The 27,254-nt window shown below is 35.4% G+C and overlaps 1 protein-coding gene and 2 pseudogenes across 1 annotated transcript; 2 read left to right on the top strand and 1 right to left on the bottom strand.

Annotated features, from left to right (window-relative positions):
- The first annotated feature begins 595 nt into the window (after window positions 1–595).
- On the top strand, window positions 596–6,392 carry LOC107609800 (deoxyhypusine hydroxylase). The gene is made up of 8 exons (XM_088494022.1): window positions 596–1,344; window positions 3,619–3,949; window positions 4,113–4,246; window positions 4,339–4,574; window positions 4,660–4,798; window positions 4,922–5,048; window positions 5,778–5,896; window positions 5,982–6,392. Exons 2-8 carry the CDS (start codon window positions 3,784–3,786, stop codon window positions 6,012–6,014), a joined length of 954 nt encoding a protein of 317 aa, XP_088350148.1. The 5' UTR covers window positions 596–1,344; window positions 3,619–3,783; the 3' UTR covers window positions 6,015–6,392.
- A 10,719-nt stretch (window positions 6,393–17,111) lies between these two features.
- LOC107606601 (protein FAR1-RELATED SEQUENCE 5-like) lies at window positions 17,112–19,089 on the bottom strand (annotated as a pseudogene).
- A 1,691-nt stretch (window positions 19,090–20,780) lies between these two features.
- LOC107606602 (putative GPI-anchored protein At4g28100) lies at window positions 20,781–22,034 on the top strand (annotated as a pseudogene).
- The last annotated feature ends 5,220 nt before the right edge of the window (window positions 22,035–27,254 follow it).

The raw sequence follows: 27,254 nt of genomic DNA, 5'->3' as shown, positions 1-27,254 counted from the left end.
AAACAGAAAGATTAAGACTTTGAAAAAAACTCATAGATTCTATGGATTTAAGAGTGAAGGGTGATTCACCATAAAAAATTTCAATTGACCAAGAACCCTTATTGTCTTCTTGACAACCCACGGTGAAAAGACCCGTATGAACAGCAGGTGAGAAGGCAAGCCAAATTAAGGATTTTGAACGCTGCAAGATCTTGCAGCGCCACCGCAATGTACTACCTCAGACACAAGCATTTCATGCCGAAAAAGAAAGAAAAAAGAGAAAGATTTTTGGAGCGAAAGAGAGGGATTTCTGTTATGAGAGGTGGTGATAGGGAGAAACGTGGCTGAATATCCCATCCTAAACATCAAACAGCGTCGTTTTAACCCTTGGAGACAAAAAAAAAAAGACAAAATTATGTCATTTTAGAGTGTGTTACGCTATCAATTAATGTTCAACGTTAGTAAACATTAGCCACATCATCAATCAAAATGACAAAAAGACGAATTCTATTAACATAATTATCTTTTAAGGACTAATTTAATTAATTTTATCTTTTAAATACTAAAATAGAAATCGGATAATCTTTCAACAACGATTTTGACTTATTAACTCATAAAATAAAATTTTAGTACCTTGGTATTTTATTCTTTCGTCCTTGTCAAACTTTACTTTTATTTTCATTGCGGTTCGATGACTTCAGTTCATGCTGAGAAACCGCTGCTCTAAAAATTGCTAGAGAACCGTCCTGTCGGTTTACACAAAAGGGTCAGATTCCTAATTCGTTTCTTCTCCCAGCCCCTTTCTCCCTTTCCTTCTTTCATTCAGAAAGAAATCACAGAAACTGAGAGAAAAAAAAAACCCTAGCCATTACCGCCGCCGTAAGCAGTGGCACACTGCCACCGTCCGTCGCACTCAAAGTCCGCCGGCCGTCCGTCCGTGTAGCTTTCCTCGTGCTTCAAGTCTCCGACCCCTGTTCTCTCTCACCAATCGAAGCTTCTTCCTCGAGGTCAGCTCGGTGTCCGTCGTCTTCGTCTGCCCAGCCATCCTTCCGTCGCCCAAGCCATTGAATCCCTTTTTCTTTGCCATTCGTTCTGCTAGCCGTATCACAGAGCACTAGTTCCGGAACTCTGCCGTCGCTGCGCCGAGGAGGACGACCTTGAACTTCCGCCGCCGCCGTCGTCTTCTGTACGATATGTCTGTTCGGTCTCCGGCATTGGAAGGTGTCTCGTGACTCGTGACTCCTGAGTCGTCAGTGGTGAAGTGACGAAGAAGGAATAACAGTGGTTGTTGTCTGCTCGCCATGCTGCTTGCCGTCGCGCTCAACTGCTCTCCGTCATACTCTGCCCAGACTGCTCAGATCGAAGGTCAGTGCTCATTGCTAGTGCTTGTTCTTCGTTTTTTTATGCTTTGTTCAGAAGTGAGAACGAAGGTTTAGGATTCTGCTAGTGCTACTCAGATTGATTTTTTCGTTTTCTTTTTTGAATTTTTCGTTCTTGGTTCTTTGTTCTTAGGTTTAGGATTCTGCTGCTGCTAGTGCTATTCAGATTGAATTGTTGAATGATTAATTCTGCTCTGCTGCTTTTTTGGTGCTGTGCTGAAACTTTGATAATCCTTCTTAATCTTTGGAAAAGTTTGTTAATTTTTGTTAAAATTGTGCTGAATTCTTGTTAAAATTGTGATCAATCTGCTGTCTGCTGAAAATATTGCTAATCTTTGTTAAAATCATGCTTTATTTGTTTAATATAATCAATCTAATCTTTGTTAAAATTATGCTGAAGCATGAGCTTTTATTTGTTCAATACAGTAGTGATATAATCCACTATAATAAAAACTATGCAAAAGAAAGAATTTTAGCATAAGACCAATAAAAAGAAAAAAGAAAAAAATCTATGCAAAAGATTTAAGTAAATCCAAAAGAAGTTCAACTATGATAGGTGTACACCAAAATCAGCCACCAGAGTAGAAAATATATGGAGGTTGATTTTGGCGTGCAAATAGCATTTTTAAAAGAAGTTCTTGCTTGAAGAGGCATGTTAAATATATAACCATTCATATACATCTTTCTATTAGTTTAAATTTCTAGGAGAAATGATTTCGTCATGACAGGATAGAGTACACCTCCAAGGTTTGCAAGAAGGAAGATTCACAAAATCACTTGATTTTTTCCGACTGATCAATTGTTTTGTTCTTACGAAAACGAAACTGTTTTTAAACATTGGCGATAATTAACTAAATGACAATAAATTTTTTGGTTACATGAGAAAGAAACAAAGAAAACTAACTGAAAACAATACGTGGTCTCTATTACTAGAAAGAAGAAATGCTAAAGATTGAGGAGGTGCGTGCTAAACATGCAGCGCAATGTCCTAATGAAGATTTTCCTTTTTCTAAACAACTTATAGTAGATCATAGATGGTCTTGAAGTGGTTCAAATAGAAAAGCAAAGCACCAAGAAGGGGTCTATGAATTGAATGCTTGTGCTTTGTTATGCTCTTATAAATCTCCCAACCACACACATGCTGAAAGTTTAATATATGCATGGCGATAATGTTGTGCCTTTGTATTGAGTAAAATGATAGAACTTGTTTCATCTAATCAAAATTATATGTTGTTAACTTTTATTTCTTTTTTCTCTCACTATTTTATTTTATTAGATGGAGAAAAAAAGAATGTTGATGTGAATATGCCTAATGTTATAATTGAGTTTTAAATATTACTTCTTTTGGTGATAGTTCTATAGATGATGATCTTCGATTATTATCTACATATGATTTTTGGTCACTTAAACAGTGTTTATGGTTGGTAACGAGTGATGTCTTTCTTTTTAAGTTATAAACTTCATAATAACTATTTTTTAATGACGGAGACATTATGAATTTGAGTGTAAATTTAACATCTATGTTATGATTTATGTGAATTTTTATTTTATTTTATCATGAATTTTGATGTGTTGAACTTAAATAAAAATTTAAATGATAAAATATAGATAAATTATTAGGTGAGGATATAAAATTTACTGTTATTGAATAATTGAATTTAGGTTTTTAAAAAATTATATTGACATAGTTTAAATAACTATTATATATTTAATTAAATCGGTTCCATCACGATAAAATTTTAAACTAATTTTTTTTACCATTATGGCGTTATGCACACCGGTCACCGGTCTAATTCTTGCAGACTCGCCATAAAGACCAGCTGGGAAAATTATTTTCGTTTAATATTTAGAGTAATATTTAGATTTAGACAATACAGTCTCTCCGTTAGTCACTATCGGTGACTACTGATGTGAACGTTAATTCGTATATGTGGTTGTTAAGTGTTTATGTGTGCGAGCTGGACATAGCATTCTCCAGAGTGAAGTGCAAAACAGTTCCAAAGAATTTAAAAAATCTCAAAACAGTCCGTGAGAAATTTTAAAACAGTCCCTTCGAATGTTCTTAATCTTTTTCAAAAGTTAACGTCTAATAATATTTTTATTAATCAAAAGTTTAAAATATTATTGAAAAATATATAATAAATAAAAAATAACAAAATATACATTAAAGGATAATTTTATTTATTAACACTAAAATGTTAGAAATTAAAATTTAATATTTATTTTTTGTTATATTTATATTATTTATTTATTTACCTAGGGCGCATATCCCGGATAGTGTACTGCGTCTTCTGTGTGTGACTGTTATTGCGAGAATTGGATTCGGCGTTGCGCTTTGGTAGAGAAGCCGTAGACGGAGAATCAACTTCACAACAGAACAACTCAACAAGTGAACAACAAGAAGCATCAAACTCCCTTTGTATTCATGGTGGCTTCCTCCAACGACGCCGTTTTTACTTCGTCAAAGGACACCGAGAAGTTCCTCTGCAACTTGTTGCTGGATTCCACACAACCCATCTCTGACCGCTTCAGAGCCCTCTTCTCCCTTCGCAACCTCAAAGGCCCCGCCCCTCGCGATGCCCTCATTCTTGGTTTGTCTTTTTTTTTTTTAATTGTTATTATTGCATTTCAGCCAGTTATAGATTTTATTCATTTATTTATTAAAGTAATTTCAATTTTGTTGCGGAATTACAATAATAAATGTAGCGTATAAACGTCGATGCTGTTTTGATTAGAGCTACTTTTACTTCGCAGCGACGAGAGATTCATCAAATTTGTTGGCACATGAAGCTGCATTTGCGTTGGGCCAAATGCAGGAAACCGAAGCCATTCCAGCTTTGGCAGCAGTTCTAAATGACCTTTCTTTGCATCCAATTGTTCGCCATGAGGTAGTTTCCGCGAAGCCCTGCTCTTTGTTCTTGTTCTTGTTTTTGCAAATTGTTCCAGTTTTAAGACCATTGTGTTTGTTGTAACTGCATAGGCAGCTGAAGCACTTGGTGCTATTGGTTCATACGGTAACATTCCCCTGCTGAAGAGTAGTTTGGATTTAGATCCGGCTCAGGAGGTCCGCGAAACTTGTGAGTTGGCTCTGGAACGTATTCGACATGTAAAAGATGCTGGAAATAGTGATGATTCATCTACAACTGATATTTCACCTTTTAAGTCGGTTGATCCAGCCGCACCGGCATGCTCTTGCACCTCGGTACAACAACTGAGGTTTGTCCAGTTCATGCTAATGGATAGAACCTTGTGTAACTAAACATTAGATAGTTGGTTTGCTAAGCCATCTTAATCAAATCAGGGAAATACTTCTGGATGAAGAAAAAGGGATGTATGAGAGATATGCAGCTCTTTTTGCACTTAGAAATGATGGTGGAGAGGAAGCTGTTGCTGCTATTATCGATTCATTGGGTTCAAAAAGCGCTCTTCTACGTCATGAGGTTTGATAAGTACACTTTGTTTTCTTTGTTTTTATTTTTCTGTAAATTTTATTTTGTTTGAGTATGCCCAAATATTCTTTTGTACTTTGAATGCAAATGCCTATATTTTTGGCAATTTTTTAGGTTGCGTATGTTCTGGGTCAGTTGCAAGACAAAGCTGCTTCAACTGCTCTATCTAACATACTTAAAGATGTGAATGAGCACCCAATGGTTAGACATGAAGCTGCCGAAGCTCTTGGGTCAATTGCAGGTATTGAAACCAAATATTAAAAACTAAAATGTTGTGATATCTTTTACGCACTAAGGTATTCAATATGTTAAAGGAGTGTGATCTTTGTGATGCCAATGTATGTCTAGTAGAAGTGCAATAATATCATATACTGTATGAAATTCATATGTTAATATAGAATCAAGTAGAAAATAGTGGCAGTCCAAGTGAATTTACATTGCAAATTCTAGTTTTTTAATGCTTCTGTCCATCTTTGTTGTGACTGGTCAAAAGTAACCTCATTCTCATTCAGGTTGAATAATGCTTCTTGTACCATTCAACTGGCAATACTTGCTAGTTATAGTCAAAGTGATTTGCAAGTTTTTGAGACATTTATGCAAACTAAAATATCATACAAGTTACTTGTTTGAGTTGGAAGAGATATAGATAATCTCCTCGTCTCTTTTCCATCAAGTGACTTGTCAGGTCGTTAGGAACTAAGGTGGCACATTTGTCAATCTCAGAGACATAATTGGTGTAATTGAGATCTCAGAGATTATTTTAGTACGAGCTGTCAATTTCAAGATGACTCTGGGCTTAACTCGAGAAGCTTAATTTATCTCATTATCTTTAATAAGATTTTTTTTAAGCTAACCGACTGGACATATATTAGTTCATTGCTCAACAATTTATTGCTATTCGGCTTGTGCTCAGCATTTAAATGCCCTCATTTACACTTTTCTAACAAAGTTCTTTTGCTATACCCTTTAGATGACCAAAGTGTAGCCCTTCTTGAGGAGTTTACAGCAGATCCGGAGCCTCTTGTCTCTCAAAGCTGTCAAGTTGCACTAAGCATGCTAGAATATGAGCGATCAGGAAAATCATTTGAGGTATTCACCAAAGTAGTTACCATAGAATTCGCTAGTTTTGTTTTAAATTTTGTTAACATGGCTTTATTTTCTCCCATTGTGGCAGTTCCTCTTCATTCGAACCCCAACTGTGCATTGAATTACAGAAGAAGGAAAGATGCATGAGATTGAAGAGATACACACAGAAAAGGCGTAAAACATTTAGCTGATAATAATTAGCTGATTTTTTGAAAATTTATTTTTATTTAAAAGTTCACACACTTTGATTTTACCTATCTCTTCTTCCTTTTGTACTAGAACCATAGCACCACACCCCCATTGCCAGAACCACTGCTTCACCCTTTGGTAGCAGTCCTCGTTGGCCACTGCAGTCTCTACCATAACCAAAATTACCAAAATGAAAAAGAATGGAAAAAAAATAGATTTGTGACAGAGAGAGGGAGGTGAGATTTAAATTTTGTACTTCAAACATCTTAAACTATGTTTTGAACATTAAAAAAAAATCTTTATATTCAAATGATTGAAATTATAAATCCAAATTGACAAATAAAAGGGAAGAGATTGAACAACTGAAACCCGTTATTTTGGAACATTTAAATTACAAATATTGAGAACGTACACAATTAGAAAAAGGGTCACTGGTGAGGAAGGTAATTTCCTTCTTCATGTGATGAAAGTGAATGATAATAATTTACTTATTGGGCTAATTTTTGGTAGCCTTGGGCTGTTTTTGTTAGGGAATCATCATTTTTGTTTCCAATGTTAATTGTGTTTTTCATTTTTTATTTTAACTGGCTCAAATTAGATTTTTGGTAGGACAATTCTTTTGAAGCGGCATTTTGGGCGTGGAGAGAACGACAATAATCACATCCATAATGTAAAAAAGCAAGCCATGTGAGAGTTAATACTCAAAATGGTCTCTGAAATTTAGAGATATTTAATTTAACTCAAAATTTTAATTAATTTAATTTGAATTCCCAAATTTAAATAAGTGACTCACGTTAGCCCTTCTGTTAATCTCCATTAACGACACGTGGACTTGACATGTGGTTTTATTAAACGATGTCGTTTTCTCCTTGGCGTGTAATCTCTTTTCAAAAGACAGCGTTTTCCATTCTAAATGATCAAACCACTCAAAACAGAGAAATTCTTCTTCATTCTCTCACATGCACCATATGCACCATACTGTGGAAGATCAATGTCACTGCTAGTGTAAGGCGCCGACAAAGCTTGTCGCACACGTTCTCGTTTGCTAGTACAAGGAAGAAGAAGGTGCGCACCACTGTTTTTCCAAAAAAGGTTAGTAACGCAAGCATTCTATGTTTGGGTTCAATGTTATGTTTTGTGTCTTCTCTTGGTTGGGGTTTACAGGCCATTAATTTGTACTCTATTTAATGCTCAAATGGATTGGGTCCATTGTGAAAGAAGATTACAGGCCATTAATTTATACTCTATTTGATGCTCAAATGGATTGGGTCCATTGTGAAAGAAGATAGTTTTAGTTATTGATCCTCTTCTGTTAGGGATTTTTTTTAAAAGATTAATTATGATTAACGTTAACCGTGTTACAGAGAAGAAAGCATATCTAAATTAGTGAAGTCTACCACTTCTTTATGTACTAGTTTCTGTCTATAGATGATTTCAATAGCTGAACTTTTTTTTTTGAAAATATAAAATGAGAAATTCATGAATGAGTAAATAGATTATGCTTGTCAATGTGATAATGCGGAGCTATTAATTATGGCTAACAAAAAATTGTGTAGCTGTTGTTACACGGATAAATTTTATATATGAATTTTTATATTTTCTGTTCTGAAAAAATAATGATTGGCATGTTAATGTAGAATCATCTGATGCATGATATGAAAGGTCTTGGATGTTGAAGTTAATTTGTTAATTGTTTGAATTATATTTGTAAATGTGTGATTTGTTAATCATTGTCTATCATCAGGGAGGCAGCTTTGTTATAAAGAATGATGGCAGTGTAGTTTACAAAACGGACAATACAGATGAATTAATTGGACTAGATGAAAATAGATTGAATGTATTTTCACTAAGAAATTACTACAAGGAGCTCGGTTATGCTGACATTGTTAAATGTTGGTGGCTTATTCCTGTAGAATACTTAAGATTTTTAATTACACTATTATTTTTAACTTGTTTTAATTAAGAGTTTGATATTAATATATACTATTATATTCAAAATTAAACGTGACTTATTAACATATCATAAGGACCTGCTCTCCCTCTAGGAAATACTTATGCATACTTGTTTGAAAGCATATATGTTATTTAAATTTTTCTATATATCGGTTAAACATAAATAAACATGCTAGCAATTAGTGGAGAGTTATGAATACTAGCACTTAGTATGGGAATTATGTGCTATAGAGTACTTAAAGAGTACAAATTCAACTTGTTTCAATTCGAGATGTTTAGTTTTACTGTTAGCATTTTACTAATTACACACATTGTCATAGACCTGGAATACATAGAACATGCAATCTTTTATTTTATCGGGTTCAATAATAGTTCATTAAATATTTCTAATTACATGTAGGTGCCTCCACCTCCACCGCTCACAAGGCTGGATAAGCTACCGCATAAAAGAAGAGCAACTCTCGGTGTGGAACTAATGCAAAAAGCGCATAAAAGAAGAGCAACTCTCGGTGTGGAACTAATGCAAGAAGCTAATTTTGAGACAGCGTTAAAGTTTACAGAATTTATGAAATTTGTCCCCACTCCGGGCTTTAAAACACCAAGGAAGAAATAGAGATTAAATTATGTTGTCTTTTGTGCATGAATTGATAAATGTAATCCAAAATTGTGTGTTTCGAAGTCATTTTGTGGCTGTTTTGTGGCTGAAATGTGTGTCAGTGGTTGTTTATGCCTTTTGTCATAATGATGACATTCTAGACATCACTCTTGGTTTATCATGTATTACAATGGTCATTATCATGACTATGGTTGACCTATGAAATCAGATTCAAGTTTTATTATTATAACTTATTTTGCAATTTAGAGATTTGGTAGATAAATTACAAGTTAGTTTATTATTGATATTTGCATATTTGTAATCAGTCTCTTGTTTATTCTTACCATTTTACTTTTACAACTTTAGTCACAAATTTTAATTTACAGAATCATACCTATTTGTAATATCCTCACTGAATTTGTAAGTTTAGTCAAAACTTACAATTTACAAAACAGATTTGTATTGAAAAAAACATAACTGTAGTGACATTAATTCAATTTTATTCATCACTTTCCTACACCCAAGGTATAGCCAATGGATACAACTACAAACAAAATAAGAAAGAAACTCAAAATACTATTCCATACTTTTAAAATCCTAATTTTCAGCTTCTATTGCACTAATCTTCCAACCCACGTTCATCTTCCAATACTCAATGCTATTTTCAATTTCATGTCTGCCAGTCATGTCTTCTTCTTTCACGCCATTTGCGCACATAAAAAGTCCACACCATCTATTCCCAAAGGTCTATGACAACAAAAATCACAAAATAAATTATGCATGTATTACAAAAAGAAGATGTAAATTCAAGAAGGAAGCAATTCAAGAACTCACATTATAGTTTGGATATCCAAAAAATAGTCTCTCTGAATTTGCTTCTGTTCCAGACCAACGAAGAATGGGACGCATTCCACAACCACACCAGTGTGGAACCTTTCCAGATCTAGCTCGACTTGGATTCCTATCCAAACTTCCATGTGAATGAGATCTGTTGCAGCTTCCGGAACCTTGGTGGTACTCCTCATCATCTTCTCCAACACCTAAACAACGATACCAATTTGGTAATTTGGCACTTGTTAGGATTTTATATTAATTAAAAGGGACTAAATTGAGTCTAAAAATTTTTTCCTATGTCATCAAGGTTTAATAAGGCCACATGTCAAGCCCACGTGTCACTTAACATTCCAGGTAAGTGTGCCGTTAATGGAGATTAACAGAAGGGCTAACGTGAGTCACTTATTCAAATTTGAGGGTTCAAATTGAGTTAATTGAAATTTTGGGGGTCAAATTGAGTCTGTCTCCAAATTTCAGGGGCCATTTTGAGTATTAACTCGCCATGTGATGTTTGATGAACTTTAAACACCGCCTAATTGACCGCCTTATCTCTCTCAGGGAGACTTTCCTCTCTTAAGAAGTTTTTTTAGTTCCTCTATCTTTTTCTACGACAATTCTCGTTTCACTTACTCCTGTATCTCTAGATATGGCTCATGAAGGGTAAAGTCTATCATTTTGGCATGCTATTTCTGAAAACAAACATTCAAGATTTGGTGAGAGGCTAGCTGTCTTTATAAATAGGATGACGAAAGGGAATGATAAGATTCATGTGGCAGAAGAGGATAATTGGGACACAAGGCAACATGATGACAGGGATCAGGACCACGTACAAGCCAAGGAAAATAAGGAGGCTGAACCTTTTGGTATGGGAACAATAAAGAATGAGCTCGAGCTAGCTAGGCTGATGGTAACTGAGATAGAAACAGGAAATTTACAAGTAAACGAAGGAGGGAAGGACAATAACAGGTGTTTAACAATCAGGGAAGAGTTGAATAAGCTTTTTGGCAGGAAGGGGTCTCAGCAAAACCAACAACTCAGTGATGAAATGCTGGAACAAACAGTGAGGGGGATAGAATCTATAAGTCAAAATGCAGATCAGCTGTGGTGTTATTGGGAAAAACCAAAAATGAAAAGAATTGCTACTACAATTACCAGGACCATGATTCAAAGGATGGAAAATAGGGAGAAGTATTTCGTTGAACTAGCAGAGGATCAGCAAGAAATGGAAGAGGATAGTATAGCAAAGCCTCACCAGAGGAATGACTACAAGTGGGATTTGGAGCTGGCTTATAACTTAGAAATGCACCTGAACCTCAAAAGGAAAAGATATTTAAGCATCAATATAGTTAATGAGGAGGAAACGAAGGAAGCTAAGGAAATTAGTATGCAACAACTAGGTAAGAAGTACAAGTATGATGCTGGAACAGACATGACTGAGGAGGCGGGCCTTGACATGCCCCACCATCAGCCATGATTGTCGTCAGCTGGAACTGTCGAGGAATGGCGACCCCTTCGACAATACATGAACTAAAAAGTATCTGTAAATCTCACAGGCCATCCCTTTTGTTCCATATGGAAACTAAAGCCACTAAACTAAGTTGCGATAGAATTAGGAGAAAGTTGTGTTTTGATAACATATTTTGTGTAGAATCTCGGGGGCTTTTCGGGAGACTTTGTATTTTTTGGAAGAGTAATGTAAATATTCATGTTTATGCTTGGTGTGATAATTTTATTAAAACTAGAGTTATTAATGGCAATGACAAGGATTGGGAGGCTATTTTTGTTTATGATCATCCAGATTACAAGAAAAGGAAGGAGTTATGGAAAGATTTAACTTTTCTAAATAATAGTCTGGTACAACCAAGAGTGATGATCGGAGACTTTAACAATGTCATTTCTCAGGATGAGAAGGTAGGTTTGCACCCTAAACCGAGTAGTCAAATAGAGTTTTTTAGGAATTTTGTACATGACAATGCTCTCTTGGATTTTGGAACTACAAGGGATGAAATATACCTGGTTTAGTAATCCAAGGAATGGTTGTGTTACTAAGGAGATGCTTGATAGGGTTCTCGTCAATTGGGATTGGAGAAGAGCTTTCCAACATGCCACACTCTCAATCTTACTGCCTATTAGCTTGGATCATACTCCTCTAGTTTTCGATGTTAATCCTAGAGGTAGAAGGATTAAAAATTTTAAGTTTGAGGCTTTCCGGGTGGGCCATGCCAACTGTGACGCTGTTATAAGGAGAGGATGGAGCAGTTCTGGCTATACTAGTTCTGATCATTGGAAAAATCTAAATCGAAGGATGCATAACTGTAAGAAGGAATTAACCAAATGAAGTAGAATTAGCTTTAAGAGGGCAGATGTGGAAATATAAAGTTTAAAGCTTCGCCTCAAACATTTGCAGGAAGCGGATTTTATAGAGACTCAGCAAGAGGAGATCAACAGGCTTAAATTGGAGATTACCAGATTATGGAGACAAGAGGAGAAATATTGGGGTTAGAGGTCGAGGGTGAAATGGCTGAATTTTGGGGACAAGAATACTTCCTTCTTCCATGCTTCTACCATTCAAAGAAGAGATAGAAATAGGATAGAGAGATTAAGGATTCTACAGAAAATTGGGTGTGTGGGGAAAGGGAGATTCTCAAGCTTGCAGCAGGTCACTTTCAGAATCTTTTTACGACTACAGAGAATATAGATATGATTGCTTGCATAAGCCATGTTCCTGTCAGAGTGACTGAGGATATGAATGGGGAGCTCATGCAGGAGGTTACTAATCAAGAAATTAAAGAGGCTACTTTCAGTCTGGGTAGTCTTAAGGCACCAGGACTAGACGGTCTGAATGGTATCTTTTTTCAAAAGTACTGGACAATTGTCGGTAAAGAGGTTTGTGATGTTGTCAAGAGTTTTTTTCGTGACAAAAATATACCGAGCAGCTTTGGAGAAACTTTTATAGTTTTGGTTCCTAAGACTAACCACCCGAAAACCCTTAATCAGCTTAGGCCGATTAGTTGCTACAACTTTATTTATAAGATGATTTCTAGGGTGTTGGTTGTTAGGCTTAGGAGAATAATCGATAAGATCATTTTACCCATTCAGAGTGCTTTTGTGGGAGGACACCTGATTCAAGATAACTTGGTAATAGTGCAGGAAATGTTCCATGATTTGAATAGGAAAGGGACTAATGCTTCCAGGAACCTAGCCATTAAGATTGATATGAATAAAGCTTATGATAGGATAGAGTGGTCATTTCTAGAAGCAACTCTAAGGGCTTTTGGGTTTAACCCGCATTGAAAAAAGATGTTGATGAAGTGTGTGAGCCAAGTAAGTTATAAGATTAAGATCAATAGACTTTTATCGACGACCATTGAGCTGTAGAGGGGGCTTAGGCAAGGAGATCCTTTATCGCCGTACTTGTTTATCACAGTGGCTGATGTTTTCACCATCCTTATGGATAAGGCTAGAGAAGAAGGCAGAATTTCGGGAGTTAAAATTGTCCCTACTGCACCAGCTATTTCACACCTCCTTTTTGTGGATAATTGTATAATTTTCTCAAAAGATAGTGAGGAGGAAATTTACCAGCTCGTTACTATTTTGAACATATACACTGAAGCCTCAGGACAGAGAATCAACTTGGACAAGTCTGGGATCACGTTCGGAAACCAGATGCCTATTATGAATAGAGTTGAAATAGAAGAGATTTTGGGTTTCTCAGCTTGGGATAAACCGGATAAGTATCTTGGGCTTCCGGCTCACTAGGGAAGATCAAAGAATAAAGCTCTCAGTTGGATTGAGGACAGAGTGGTGGATAAGCTAGGAGGTTGGAAACAAAAACTCCTTAATCAAGCTGGGAAGGAGGTCCTCATCAAATCAATTGTTCAAGCGATACCTGCCTATATTATGAATGTGGTTCTTTTTCCTAAAATGTTTTGTGATCGGCTTAGTAAGAGAATAGCCAAATTTTAGTGGGCGTCTTCCGGAAAGGAAAGAGGTATCCATTGGAAGAGTTGGGATAAGGTTTGTGCCAGTAAAAAGGATGGAGGTATTGGGTTTAAGGATTTATATAGTCAGAATATAGCAAAACAAGCATGGAGAATTTTGGAAAATCCTAAAGCAATTTGGGTTCAGGTACTTAAAGCTATTTACTTTCCAAACGAGGATTTTAAGGATGCTAAAGTAGGAAGGGCGGCATCATGGATGTGAAAAAGTATTGTACATGGCAGGGATTTTCTTTTGAGAAATGGAAGGTGGTTGATAGGGAATGGAGAGAGAGTGAGAATCCTGGAAGATAAGTGGATAATGAACATGGATAAGAATCTTGTGGTTAGAAATCTTGATATTAGGTTTGTCAAAGATATGATTGTTAAGGGAAAGGGGTGGAATTTGAATAAATTAAAGATGTATTTTGATAGAGCTTCGGTTGATAAAATCGTTAGAACCCCAGTAAGTTTTTTTGGAAGGGAGGATAGGTTTAGCTGCCCTTTCAAAATAGATGGCAACTATACTATCAAGACGGGATACCATGTTTCTAGGAATGAAAGGAGCTTCGGTAGTACTAATAACCCATCTTCTAGTGAAGACTTAAAGTTTTTGTGGCTACAGATTTGGAAATTAAGAGTTCCTCAGAAAATCAGAACCTTTATATGGAGAGCTTCGCATAACATTTAACTCGTTTTTGGAAATCTTTTTAATAAAAGAATAACTAACACCCCTATATGTCCTATTTGTTTGCAGGAACCAGAGACTACTGAGCATGCATTCCTGCTATGCCCTTGGACAAGGGCAGCTTGGTTTGGAGCCCAGATTCAATGTTGCCCTACGGTCCTAACAGTTTCTTCTTTTGGGAAGTGCTTGATGGATCTTCTAGAAAAATGAAGCTGATTACAGGGGATAATTATGATCTTTGCAGCAGTAAGGTTGGTTTTCTAGTTTGGGAAGTGTGGAAAGCTAGAAACCAAGCGATTTATCAGAAGTCTATTCCTAATCCTATAAAGGTGATTCGCAAAGCTAAACAAATGGAACTAAAACTTGCAGAAACGGCAGAGGAACCAGCAAAGAGTTCAACTAATGCAACAAGAACAGGCAGCAGGGTTACCTGGAGACCACCACTGGTAGGATGGATCAAATGCAATGTGGATGCAGCGTTCGATGAAGCACACTCCGCGGGAGCAACTGCAGCGGTATTCAGAGACCATAACGGGACCCTTCTCTCAGGAATTAACTCCACCATAGTCGCCACTTCGCCATTAGCTGCAGAGGCATTAGCAGTTAGGGCAGCCTTAATCATGTCATGAAATTTCCAAATGCAGAAAGTTATCATAGAATCAGATAATCAGATACTTATTCAGGCACTAAAATCGCATGCAACAATTGCAGAAATTCAAGTTATAATAGAAGACATTACATTTAGTAAGAGGCATTCCAAGCTGTGGTTTTACCTGGGTGCCCAGAGAAGCAAACTCATTAGTGCATGAAGTGGCGAAGCTCACAGGTCAGGGTACTCTCCACCAGAATTGGATCATGTATAAGCCACTGTCCATCAGGAATATTCTCCAAAAGGATCATCTTGCCATCTCAAGATTGGCAAACAGTTCTTGATTGCTGACAGGTGCTTTTTGGGAGCCGAGGAGTACTAATTAGGTTGTCGTGGAGGACAACTCGACATTCCAGAACACTACGCGGATACCAAAAGCAGATCTTGGAAATGAGGCAGAGGGGCTAGGAGGATTGCTGCATTGTTAGAGGTGCGTGCGAAGGTGGCCCATTGACTTTGATCTAGGGTTTTCGATCTGTGATATTGGTAGATTGGCGAGGTTGTCTCTGGAAGTTGGGGATTGTCGAGAGCGGCGGTGAACATGCACTCTGGCTCGTGCTCACAAGACGCCATGGCTGCGGGGTTAGACCAGAGAAGAACGGCCTTCGACGGTGTGCTTCAAGCTTTGCTCATTGCGTTTTGATGCAGCAACAACCAACATCCCTCAATCGCATAAAGGGGGTGGGGAATCTGCTGGGTTGCAGAAATGAAATGTGGTAGGCGTAGCTCCTGAGGAAAGAAAAGAAAGGGGACCGGGTTAGGATATGGAATGGTGTTTGGATTTGGACCTTGTTTGGGTTTTCTGTTCTGGATCTGGGGTGGGCTGTTGGCCCGGATCCCTGTCCAAAAAAAAAAACCCCACCTAATTTCCTAATCGCACTGTCCACTCTTATGTTATAACTTGGACAACATATAAAAAATAATAATCATAAAATACAAAAAGTAATTTACAAAGAATTCAAAACCTGAAAAAAAATTATTCCATAAAATTAACTTCATCAAAACATATCCAAAATTTTAATTTTATAACATTAACATTATCCAAAATATCCAATAAAAATCCACATATTATACAAGACAATAATTTATTAACGTTACCACAAACTGCTCCTTTATAAAATTGTTAATTATTAATATACTTATTAATATACTGATGTCCTAATATAAAATACAATAATTCTAATCTAATATAATTGGTTAAATCATCCTCATTATTTTATCTTTTCTATTTTGGACTAAAAACATCTTTTCAAAAAATTATAACAAACTTATATTAGGATGGGAATGATTATCCGTTGTGATAGCAAATCCTGTTAATATATTCCTAACGGTCTAATTTAAAATGAACTAATTTTTAGAAAATAAATGTAAGCTGGCATAAAAATCATCCTCCAATTCAAAAATTATTGAGTGACTTAAATGACGGTGTTACCCTTTCCACCTATATCGCCTTTCTCGATGTACTATATTGACTAAGATGATGTAGACAAACAATAGCAGGTTACGATATATATCAGATTCACAGTAAGAGAAATATTTGTTTGAAGGCTTTCTCCCTGTTGCAATGCAGAGTTAAACTAGGTTTGGCAATGGCATTCTGTCTTTTATGGGAAGACACAATGGCTTTGCAATAGAGAAGTTTTATTTGTATCAATACTCGTATTTTATTAATAGGATGGAGATCCCTCAGCTAAAATTGCAAACACACTGCTGATACCATTCTTCACGTACTGAGCTAAGTTCAGCCAACCATCATAGACCCTTCATTCCAAGTCAAAACCACCATGGACGTCGAAAACTCTCCCAACCAAGATATTGAGTGCCACTTGAACGATGAGGCACATGAAATACCCGATGGAGCCACGTTAACCCAACTTTTTGTGAATGTAAGTGGCCTTTGTCACTTTCATGCCGTGTCGTATGGAAAAATCATGTCTTTATCATTTTTGCATGTCTTGTAGGATGAGAATCCGCTCTACTGTGAGCTAACAGGAAGTGTGAAGGCACTCTCTGCTGCAGTTGAAGCTTTGACCTCTAAACTAGAGGTATGTTGTCTTTCTCTTTAACTGCATATTTTTGTCATTTTGAGTGCTTAAAGTGATGAGTTTTCATGTCAAAGACAAGGATACTGATATTCAATTTTTGTTCATCGAACCCACTTCCAGGCATGTGAACTCAGATGACTCTCCTAGCTGCTTTATGTATTCTGACCGATTCAGGTGACTCTCCTAGCTGCTTTAGACGAATGATTTCATTTCTAATCTTACCAGTGACATCCATAAATTCTTCAACTTTTTTACAAGCAAGCACACACATCTCCTTATAAAGATCCTTCAACATCCAATTTCGACAATTGCCATGGAATCCCAACAAAAGAGTCCCTTGTCCATGAGCACCCTCACTCTTGACCTAGCATTCTTTGACCACCTTGCCAAGAAGAGATGGTTTGGAATTTCAGTGAAGTCTAAATGTACAAGTATTGTGACAACATGATCACAAAGTAGTATACCAAGAGATTCAATCCTAATGCAAGAGCACTTAAAAATGGAAGAACTAGGGTAGTGAGATACCTGTCACTCCTTCCATGAATTGCCCAACCATGAAAGGGTGTAAATCTCACATGTTGGTGTGAGTGTGCATGATCAGACCTTCCAAGTGCACACCTTTGTCAACATCGCCCTGAAAAGGAAGAATATTTATCTTGTGAGTATATTTGTAACTGATCTCTCTAGTGCATGGAGCCGACTTTGTAGTACCAAATTGTCTACCACAGAAACTAGGTCAGTTTGGCATTTCCTTGACCTCATTTGCGATATACAACAAAAAAATTGTTTAACAAAGTCTCTCAAATTGTGCCGCGAGTGAACAAATTTTCCAAGCATTGAATGCAACCCCTCACATCTAGATGTCATCCTGAAACCCCCAAAAAAATGCCCACAAATGTGCCATGTTGCCTACATTTTCTTCCTGGCATAAAGGTCACACACCCATTGATTATTCTCGAGGCCAAGTTTTGAAACCATCATCACCCACCGGTCTTGGAACTCTGATATCTCATAATCGAAAGGGATGCATCTTTTAAACTCGGACGTGAATGTTGGGTTTCCAAGGTTGGATGTTGCATTTCTAATTAAGTGCAATGCACAAAACCGGGGGTAGGTACTAGAAAACGCTGATTCAATGGCCTTTTTCATGGTTCCGTGACCATCCGTGATAACACATTGAGGAGCTTTTTCATTCATACATTCCAAGAATTGTTGCAGTAACCAAATATAAGTATCCTCATTCTCATTTGAGACAAGAGCAGCGGCAAACACAATGGTTTGGTTATGATGATTTATACCAAAAAACACAACAAGAGGGCACATGTACTTATTTTCCTGATATGTCGCATAACGCCAACACATCTCCAAAGATATGATAATCCAATTGACTACATTTGTTAGACCAAAAAACATGTACCAAATGACCCTCTTTGTCAGCCAAGTATCAAACGAATATTCTGAAATCGTTTTTATCCGTTGATTGCAAGAACTTTAAGCAAGCTATGGCATCCCTGCCTAAGATCCTTTGTTGCTTTTCTATTAGGCTATACATGCCTCTCTTTAACAATGGAACATTTTGGAAGTCCCCTAATGTGTTGACAAAGGATGCATAAATCTGAGGAGTCTTTATCCTAACTTTCAACATCATGTTCATTTGGTTGATTGCGCCAGCATCCATCTTCCTATGTCCCGGAAGCATGAAGGTCAATTCATTAGCAAGAACGTGGTTACAAGCTTCTTGAAAATATGTTATGATCCATCTCTCAGTATCTATATGGACATGAACATATATCTCAGCCTGGCATCCATATCTAGTCTCCGGTTTTGGCTCATGTTTACGTTGACTGCTCTCGTCATAGGATTTTGTCTCCCTAAATTCCTCTCTAAAGCAAACAAATGATTGTTGCGTGATATCACTGTTAACATTGTGCCTCAACTTGCTCCTCCTTGCAGCAAACCTGTTCATTTTGGCATACAAATTGTAGAAAGAGAAGGCGGCATTAAGATATGGAAAATGTAGCATCTTAATCTCATCCACCATTAGTGAATTTAAATTAAAACTACCAAGGTCACTAATACCATCAATTGACCTGCCATCCCAGTTCTCATAGAAGTTATCGTCAAAAAAATCATCGGCTTCAGAATCCATGTCCAAGCCTTTATCGCTTAGAGGTTCTTTAGCATCACAAAAGTAATTTCCATCATCACTCATTTCCATGGTCGGATAAATAAGTTGGTAGTGCTTCACTCTCAAAAGAGACGTCATTATGGTTAAAGGAGGCTTTCTCTCCTGCTTGGGCCTGGGCCTACAAAGAACAAAGAAACAAACTAAATCTACATCAAATCTCCTAAATCTTTCTCCAACTTAAATGATTTACATAATAACAAATTATAATAACCTTATTATCACAACAATTAATGGAGCCCGCGGAGGGCAATCAATACTCAAATATAATTTCTATCAAATTTGTAAGCTTTATTGTGGGTGGATCTATATTAAAAATAATCAGAATATTAGGTTTACAATTGTATAAATTAATAATAGGGGTGAGTAAAAATACAGTCAAGAAGAAGAAGTGAAAAATTATTTTCAGTGTATCTTTAAAATGTAGAGTAAAGTATCGTTTTTGTCCCCAACGTTTGGGGTAAATCCTATTTGTGTCCCTAACGTTTAAGTCGTCCTATTTGTATCCCTAACATTTATAAAAGTGATTCAATGCTATCCTGCCGTCAATTACACATCATGAACGCTTTAGTTTGAGTTTTAAAAATCTCTTCTTGAAGTTAGAATACAAATGTCTAGGATAGAATCGATGATCCACTCCGAAAAATAACTCATCAAAAGTTGAAACTAATTCCTACAACATTTACATAATTTACTTTTATAGGGACATAATTGAATCTAAACACAAATAGTGGGTATAATATTAAAATCGAACACATTCAAGTGAGACCTAATTGAGAATGAATACATCCAAGTGAGAATAATTGAAAAATATAATCTGATTTGTTAGTATAATTGATAGTAGGATAACATTGAATCACTTTTATAAACGTTAGGGATACAAATAGGATGATTTAAACGTTAGGGACACAAATAGGACTTACCCAAACATTAGGGACAAAAACGATACTTTACTCTTAAAATGTATTATGTTGCCAGTTTTCACTACACTTCTCTTCGGAACTTCGGGACATGAAGCTAAGGTTAAGGTTGCAACAATAGCTTCTAGAGACGGCTAAAACAATGGTTGAAGTTAAGACATACACTTTTCCACATTCCAGTATCATGTATATCAGATTTAATTTTCTAAATTTTTTACATTTTATAAAAATATATTTTCATTTTCATTATCACTCTATTATTAACTATCCAACAAAAACATGCTGGCCTGATTTTTATGAGACCCATTCGAACCAATTCAGCTTCTAGATCAAGAAAGGATACTCCTATAAAAACATAAATCGTTTGAGGTCTCTATATAAATATTATTTTTTCATGGAAAAAAAAAACAAAAAGAGACAAAAAAAAAATCTATAAACCGTGTCAGACCATATGAGCATCATGAAAAGGCTGATTTTGCGAGCCCCAGGTTAGAACTCACCTGTATTCATAATACCTTTAATATCGATATCATTCATGGTGTTCTTCTTTTATTCCCCTTACTTTCATAGCTAGAAGTATGAGTAAAAGACAAATAGGTTCCTGATCTTTTAAAACGCGGACATTTTCGTCCCTCAAGATTGGAAAATACATTTCGATCCCCGACGTTTTAAAACGGCCGACAATTATACCCTTCTGTCTGTTTTGGGCAAAAAAGGGCAACGGAGCCAGCTGACATGGATGGACAGTGAATGATGTGGGCGTTACAGTTGCTGAGGTGGATTGGGACGAAATTTTAGTGGATAATTATACCCTTTCTTTCTTTTTCTCTCAGAAACATTTCATCAAACACCATGTCAGCTCCACTACCACTAACCCTTTTCCTCTTCTGCATTATCATCTTCTTCTTCTATTGCTGCATGTGCAATGACTCATCATCAACAACAACCCTTCAAACCCTTAAGCCCATCCTCCCAAACACAAGCCCAAGCCCAGGCCTATCTCATCCATCAACAGCAACAATCCCTGCATTCCCTGAACAATCTAATGTCAAAGGTTGCCCCTTGACACTCTCAGATGAACTATTTGACGGTATAAAGAATGCTTGTAGAGGTGGTGGTGGTGGTGGTTCTGACATGGAGCTCCACCGCACACCGTGCTGCCCTGTTCTTGCATCATGGTTATACTCTGCATATTCTTCTACTGCATTAACCCATAGCCATACCCACACATCGTCATCATCATATGAGATGCCATTGTTACCAGATGACTCAGAAACATGTGTGAATGACTTAGAGAATGCACTGAAAGTGAGAGGGATTTAGCTGAAAAGACCCAATGAGACATGTGATGTTGTGTTCTGCTTCTGTGGGATAAGGCTTCACCCTCTGAGTTGCCCAGATGCATTTTCAGTTAATGAAAATGGCGAACTTGTTGGGGATAAAACTGTGAGAAGGTTAGAGAAGAATTGCATCAGTAGAACCAACAATGTCAATGGCTTCCCTGGTCTTGGTGGCTTCTCCAAGTGCTTGAACACACTCTACAGTGTCAGTTTTTTATTAATCTTTTCCCAAAATAGATAAAAAAAAAGAAGTTTTTGTTTTGATTTTGGGTTGTTTGATTCGTTATTTTGACTTAGAATTTGATGGATCTTTGTTGAATATGATGAATTTGAGTTCATTTTATTGATGTTGATCTTCTTCATGGTTTGGTGATTTGGTAAAGTTGTGTTTGTTTTATCTTTCTGTTTGAGAGTTTGGTTGCTCTCTAAGTTATCTTGCAATGTCACCATCCTTCACGCGCCTTTGGACCTTGTGCGCTTCACGGAAGTCATAAGAACCAATTGAAGCCAAAGTTCTTGAAATTCTTTAACAAAACAAGAAATTGTTATCTGCATGCAGTGTCTCTATCATGGTATTTAACAAAAAATTGAAGTCTTTGGATTCTTCATATTAAGATGATAGTTGAGTTATCTATAGTCTTTTTGCTAACTTTCTTTTCTTTTTTGATAATTGATGTTACAAAATAAGTTCCTGAAAAGTTTTAACCTGGCTTTCTTTATTATGACAAATTGTGGTGTTATTTGTTAAATGCAGAAGATAGCATAAACAATGCTCCCCCCCCCCTCTAATACGTGGCTACAATGTTCCAATTTGAGTGTTTTTGTTCTTAGCCTTCCACATTCATAAATGATGGTTCCTTAACATAGAAGTGTAAGTTTAATATATTACTTTTCATTCTGACACATGCTACCTTGCAAATTGTCTGCAAAAGGAGTAAAACTGATCCTTAATCAGAATCACATTTCCAACTGAACACATTTTTGAGCAATAGATTTTATAACATCTGTGGTTTTCATTTTCCAACACTCCAGTGGTAAGTTCATTCATTCCCCTGCCACTATTGAGTCCTGGGCATGGTACCGTTATTAGGATAGACAGCCAGAGTTAGGATGGACGAAATTTTAGGATGGACGAAATTTTAGTGGCCATTACTGGAGCAATTTTTCAGATAACACCATAATTAGACACAGAACACTCTCATCCAACTACTATCAAAATAATCGCTCACCTTGAAGAATGGACACTCGAGAAACATCCTATTGGGATTAGATGCTGTTCTTGACTTGTAAAGAATGGCATAAACGCCGCAGAAGTACTTCAGCGCAACCCCATCTCGATTACAACCTCTTGCAACAGCGCATGAAGATCCCCGTCCAGGTCTTGTGCATGAAGAACCTCTCTCACTCATCATGGACGATCACATAAGCAGCGGCCATGACTTCCACCTTGCGTTTGGATGAAATAGGGCTCACTGGTGGAAACGGCGTCGTTTGGCACTTCAGGGACGAATTTGTCCACTAAAATTTCGTCCCAATCCACCTCAGCAACTGCAACGGCTACGTCATTCACTGCCCCTCCATGTCAGCTGGCTCCGTTGCCGTTTTTGGCCCAAAACGGACGGAAGGGTATAATTGTCGGCCGTTTTAAAACGTCAGGGATCGAAATGTATTTTTCAATCTTGAGGGACGAAAATGTTCGCGTTTTAAAAGATTAGGGACCTATTTGTCTTTTACTCCTAGAAGTATTGTTACTAAGGACTATAAATAGATAATACTTTGTAAAATAAATGAATAAGTAAATTACTTATTATATAGGTTGAAACTTGAAACTTTTACTAGTCTAATTATTTTCAAATTAATTTGATGGTATCTAATTTTTATCTAATTTATTTTTTTATAATAAATTTTAAATATTTTAAAATTATTTACTTTTATATTTTTTAAATTAAATATTAATTTTAAATTTTTTTAATAAATTAAGTATCAAATTTTTAGACACCATAACAATCACCTTAACTTTTTTTTTCATTGTCCATGGTATCCTAACCTGACAGGTTAAGGATTAATCCGTCACATATTTGAATTCCATTTAATGGTTTTGTCGCTGGCCAATGAGTTATTATATGCACAAAGCGAAATTTAAACTTTCCACACTTACTTAAATGAACGAGTAAGCTAACTACTCAACCAATCTAAATCGAGTATAACAATCATCTTAACTTTATAAAAAGAATTTCAAGTATACCAAGTACATCGTTGTTTTAATAATTTCAACCGTTGATCTCAATTAAAAAAAATATATAATATATATTAATTAAAATTAATGATTAAAATTACTAAAATACCAGTATTCAAAGTACATTTAAAAACTTTCCAATTTTATATACCACTAGTCTTATTTTAATTTTTTTCCAATTCCACTAGGTCACTACTCCTTGTCCTTGGAGACCCGGAGACCCAATATTGGGCCTTTTTCCTTTGGAAAGACAATATTGGCTTAATACTTTTTTTTGTCCATAATTTTGGACTTTACTAAAGGACAATTTAGGTTAGTCGAGTAGTCAATTTATTCGTCCATTTAAGTAAGTGTTGAGATTCGAATCTCGTTTTGTATATGCAGTAATTTATTGACCAGCAGCAGACTCTTAAATAAAGCTCAGATTTACAATAAATTAGTTCTTAGTTTGTCAGATTAGAGGATATTATAGACAAAAAAAAGGGGAAAAAAAAAGGCTGGTGAAGGATTCGTAAATAATTCGTTGATGCTTCATAGTTTTGCACTAATGTTAATGCAAAAACAAATCAATAGTTTGATGATGAGTGTATAAATCCATCGGTTATTAGGTGATAGTATTTATTGTCTTATAATCTAACCGCAATATCTCTTGTAATTTAACCCCCAACATAGCAAAGTCTAACTAAGACTATCATTTTCGAAATTGCCACCAAGGCTAGGATGTTTAGGTCGATATAAGCTAAAACACTTGCAACTCTTTGCCTTATTAGTACATGTGATTCATTGCTTTAAATTGCTACCTCTACTTGTAAATTGTAATCTCATATTGAGTTGATAATGGAACAAGTTTTGTTGACCTCACCTCAAAAGAGGCGTTTATCATATTGATAATCTCACGTTATTTTCTTTCTCTTTTTCTTGTTTGGTGTGTCTTGGGTGCAATTAGGAAGCATTCCATGAAAGCGAAACTGGGCCTAACAGTCAATTCAATTCTCAGTGATGATGCTCTTGGATCCATATTTCTGCTAGTTTTCCACTTTGTCAGTCAATGGCTTCTATTATATGCTTTCTTAGCTTAGACCATTAAATTGAGACTGACATGGTTAAGTGTGACAAAAACAATAGTGTGGTCCTTAATTAATTAATTAATTAAAATTGGAGCCAATCAATTTATGGAGGGCAATAAAATAATTGATGGGCATATAAATTGATTTGAAAAGTATTGCTCACCTTCATTCAAGGTTTATCTATATATAGGGTTTAGAAGAAGTTTGGCATATTCCTGACATTAGTAACGTTGTATTTATGCTCATTTTCTCCTGGTTGGTAACACAGTAGCTAGATCTTGATCATGACCATTTGTGTTAGTGATGTCCTCTTAATCAAAATCAAGTTGGTGAGGTAGTGAATAACAGATAAGAGGTGGTTGAATAGAATAAGCTTAAAGGTAGGTCAAAATATTTATTTTTTATCTATTTATTTATCATTTTTTCTTTTTTTTTTTTTACTCATTGATCCAACCTGAAAGAGCTTGTTAGAAAAAAGAGTCTTAATGTCTCCTCACATGAACATAAAATTTTTTTATGGATAATGTTACACGATTAATAAACATTATTTTTTGTCAGTACTTGATCAGCAATAATTTACATTCATATTTATAAGGATTTTATACACAAAAAGTATATAATTTGTACCTATATTTATCATAATTTTGTACACATGAATCAATATAATTTGCACTCATATTTTTTCAGAATTTACACACATGAATTAATAAAATTTATTTGTTAAAGATAATTTAATATTTGTGCTGGTTAAATAATAGTAAAAAATACTAAAAATTTCTAATCCAAAAAAATTTTAGCTCACTTTTAATGTATTACTCTAATAAGTTAAAACATTTATTTTTCTTCTTTCATTGGTATTATATTAGTTAATAAAAATGTTATTATAACCATACACACTAATGATAATAAAGTTTGAGCTAAAGTAATGTCCAAAATTTTCACTAATAAATCATTCTTACTGGGTTAATAGAAGACTTCCCAATTCGCAGTGAATTTATGACTATAGCGTTTGGACAAGTTACCGAAATGAAGTAATGAAATTGAGTGAGTTGTGTGCTTTGCAAATTATAACTAATTAAGTATATTTATTTTAATAATTTGACAACTGTCAACTGATCTACACCATGTGAGATTGTGAGGGAAACAGGATTTTTTTTTGTGGTGACTTGAAAAAATCAATCGAACAAGCAAGAAAGAAAAAAAAAAAAAAATTTCTTAAGAAGAAGAGCACTCTTCCTGAATATTATTTTCACACTCTTTTTAAGACAATGAAAGTTTTACTTTGTGAGAAAGAATTTTTATTGCTGTCTTTGTTATAATGTCCGTTACTATATTTATAATTCTCAAGATCAATCGGATATTAGCATGTTATTTTTAAAATATGATATTTCTGATTTTTAACATTAAAAGATCAATAAAACCAAAACAATTTTGTAAATTATTGACAATAATAAAGACCTCCACACAATTTGTCGCACAATAACATTTCTTTGTCCCAAATTCTAGACTAGAAAATAGCTTGTCCAAATAGCGAACAATTCTCCTTACAAAATACTATGATTCTTAATTGTTTCCAAACAGCCTTGTTATCACCTTCCGTTCCAATCTCTGCTAATACATGTAAAGTCAACTCGAGCATTATTACCAGGATAACTAGCATCACAATTAATCTTAAAGGTATCCACTAAAGGAAAAATTCAAGAGCTACTAATGGTAGAAGGGATAGACACTCGTTGCAACTCAAAAATATTCCGGAGCTTTTTTTCAAGGACAAAGCCATGTTAGTCACTTTGTTCGTGGGTCAAAGCTCGTTGGGATAAAAGATCTTATTATTCTTGGAACGCCAAATCCACCGGAGATCAGAAAAGAATCTAAAAGGGTGTTGTTTGTCATTATGTAAAAATCAACTCATCAATTCCAGCTATTGACTGAAAATCTCCAAAACTTGCCAAACTAGCTGGCTTTTCAGACAATACTGAATGCAATATAAAACTGATTCCTGACTTGAGAAACATCTTGGGCAGCTATCTATGGATGAAATGCCTCTTCTAAAACGAAATGCAGCAGAGCCTCCCAAAGACAAAGTTAGGCCAAGAATTTGTGTTTTTCGAGAACAAGTTGAAGCCAAAATCAATTCCCATAATCCTCCCAACTAAACATCTTACTGAGCCACAAGTAACCACTATGAGAATCATAAACTTTTGAAGTCGTACTAGATCAAAACCAACGAACCACTAAACCTGCTTATATATCCGGATTGTAAGAGAAAATGTTGCTTACAACACTTACCTATACATATACACTTTAATATTATTAATTTGAAGGATTATATACGTCTATATTTTTTTTGTTGAGATACTTAAAGATCGTATTTGACCACTAAGATCCCATTTAAAAAAATAATACGAAAACATTTATTTAAATTTAAAAATTTTAAAATAATAAGAGTGTTTTTATTTATAATTTTATAATTTAAAAATAATACAAATACATCGATTTTTTTAATTTAAAATTATCGATTTTAAACCGTTAATTTTTATAAAACTGAATAAACATAATTAATCATATAAGTAAAATAATATAACTACGTTTATTATTATCAAATTAAATTAAAATTTTAATTTAAATTATATCTATTTAAATTTTAAATTAAAAAATAAAAATATATCAATACAATTAAATT

The sequence above is a fragment of the Arachis ipaensis genome, chromosome B7, assembly GCF_059453495.1.
Source record: "Arachis ipaensis isolate K30076 ecotype BB chromosome B7, ASM5945349v1, whole genome shotgun sequence".
NCBI lineage: Eukaryota > Viridiplantae > Streptophyta > Magnoliopsida > Fabales > Fabaceae > Arachis > Arachis ipaensis.
Note: the sequence above shows the minus strand (reverse complement) of the source record. Positions and strands in the feature narration are given on the sequence as shown.

Excerpts from the sequence above, each read along its gene's own strand:
- LOC107609800 (XM_088494022.1), top strand. The coding sequence starts at position 3,784 with ATGGTGGCTTCCTCCAACGACGCCGTTTTTACTTCGTCAAAGGACACC. Across the intron at positions 4,575-4,659 it reads ACCTCGGTACAACAACTGAG|GGAAATACTTCTGGATGAAG; the intron begins GTTTGTCCAGTT and ends TAATCAAATCAG. Across the intron at positions 4,799-4,921 it reads GCGCTCTTCTACGTCATGAG|GTTGCGTATGTTCTGGGTCA; the intron begins GTTTGATAAGTA and ends GCAATTTTTTAG.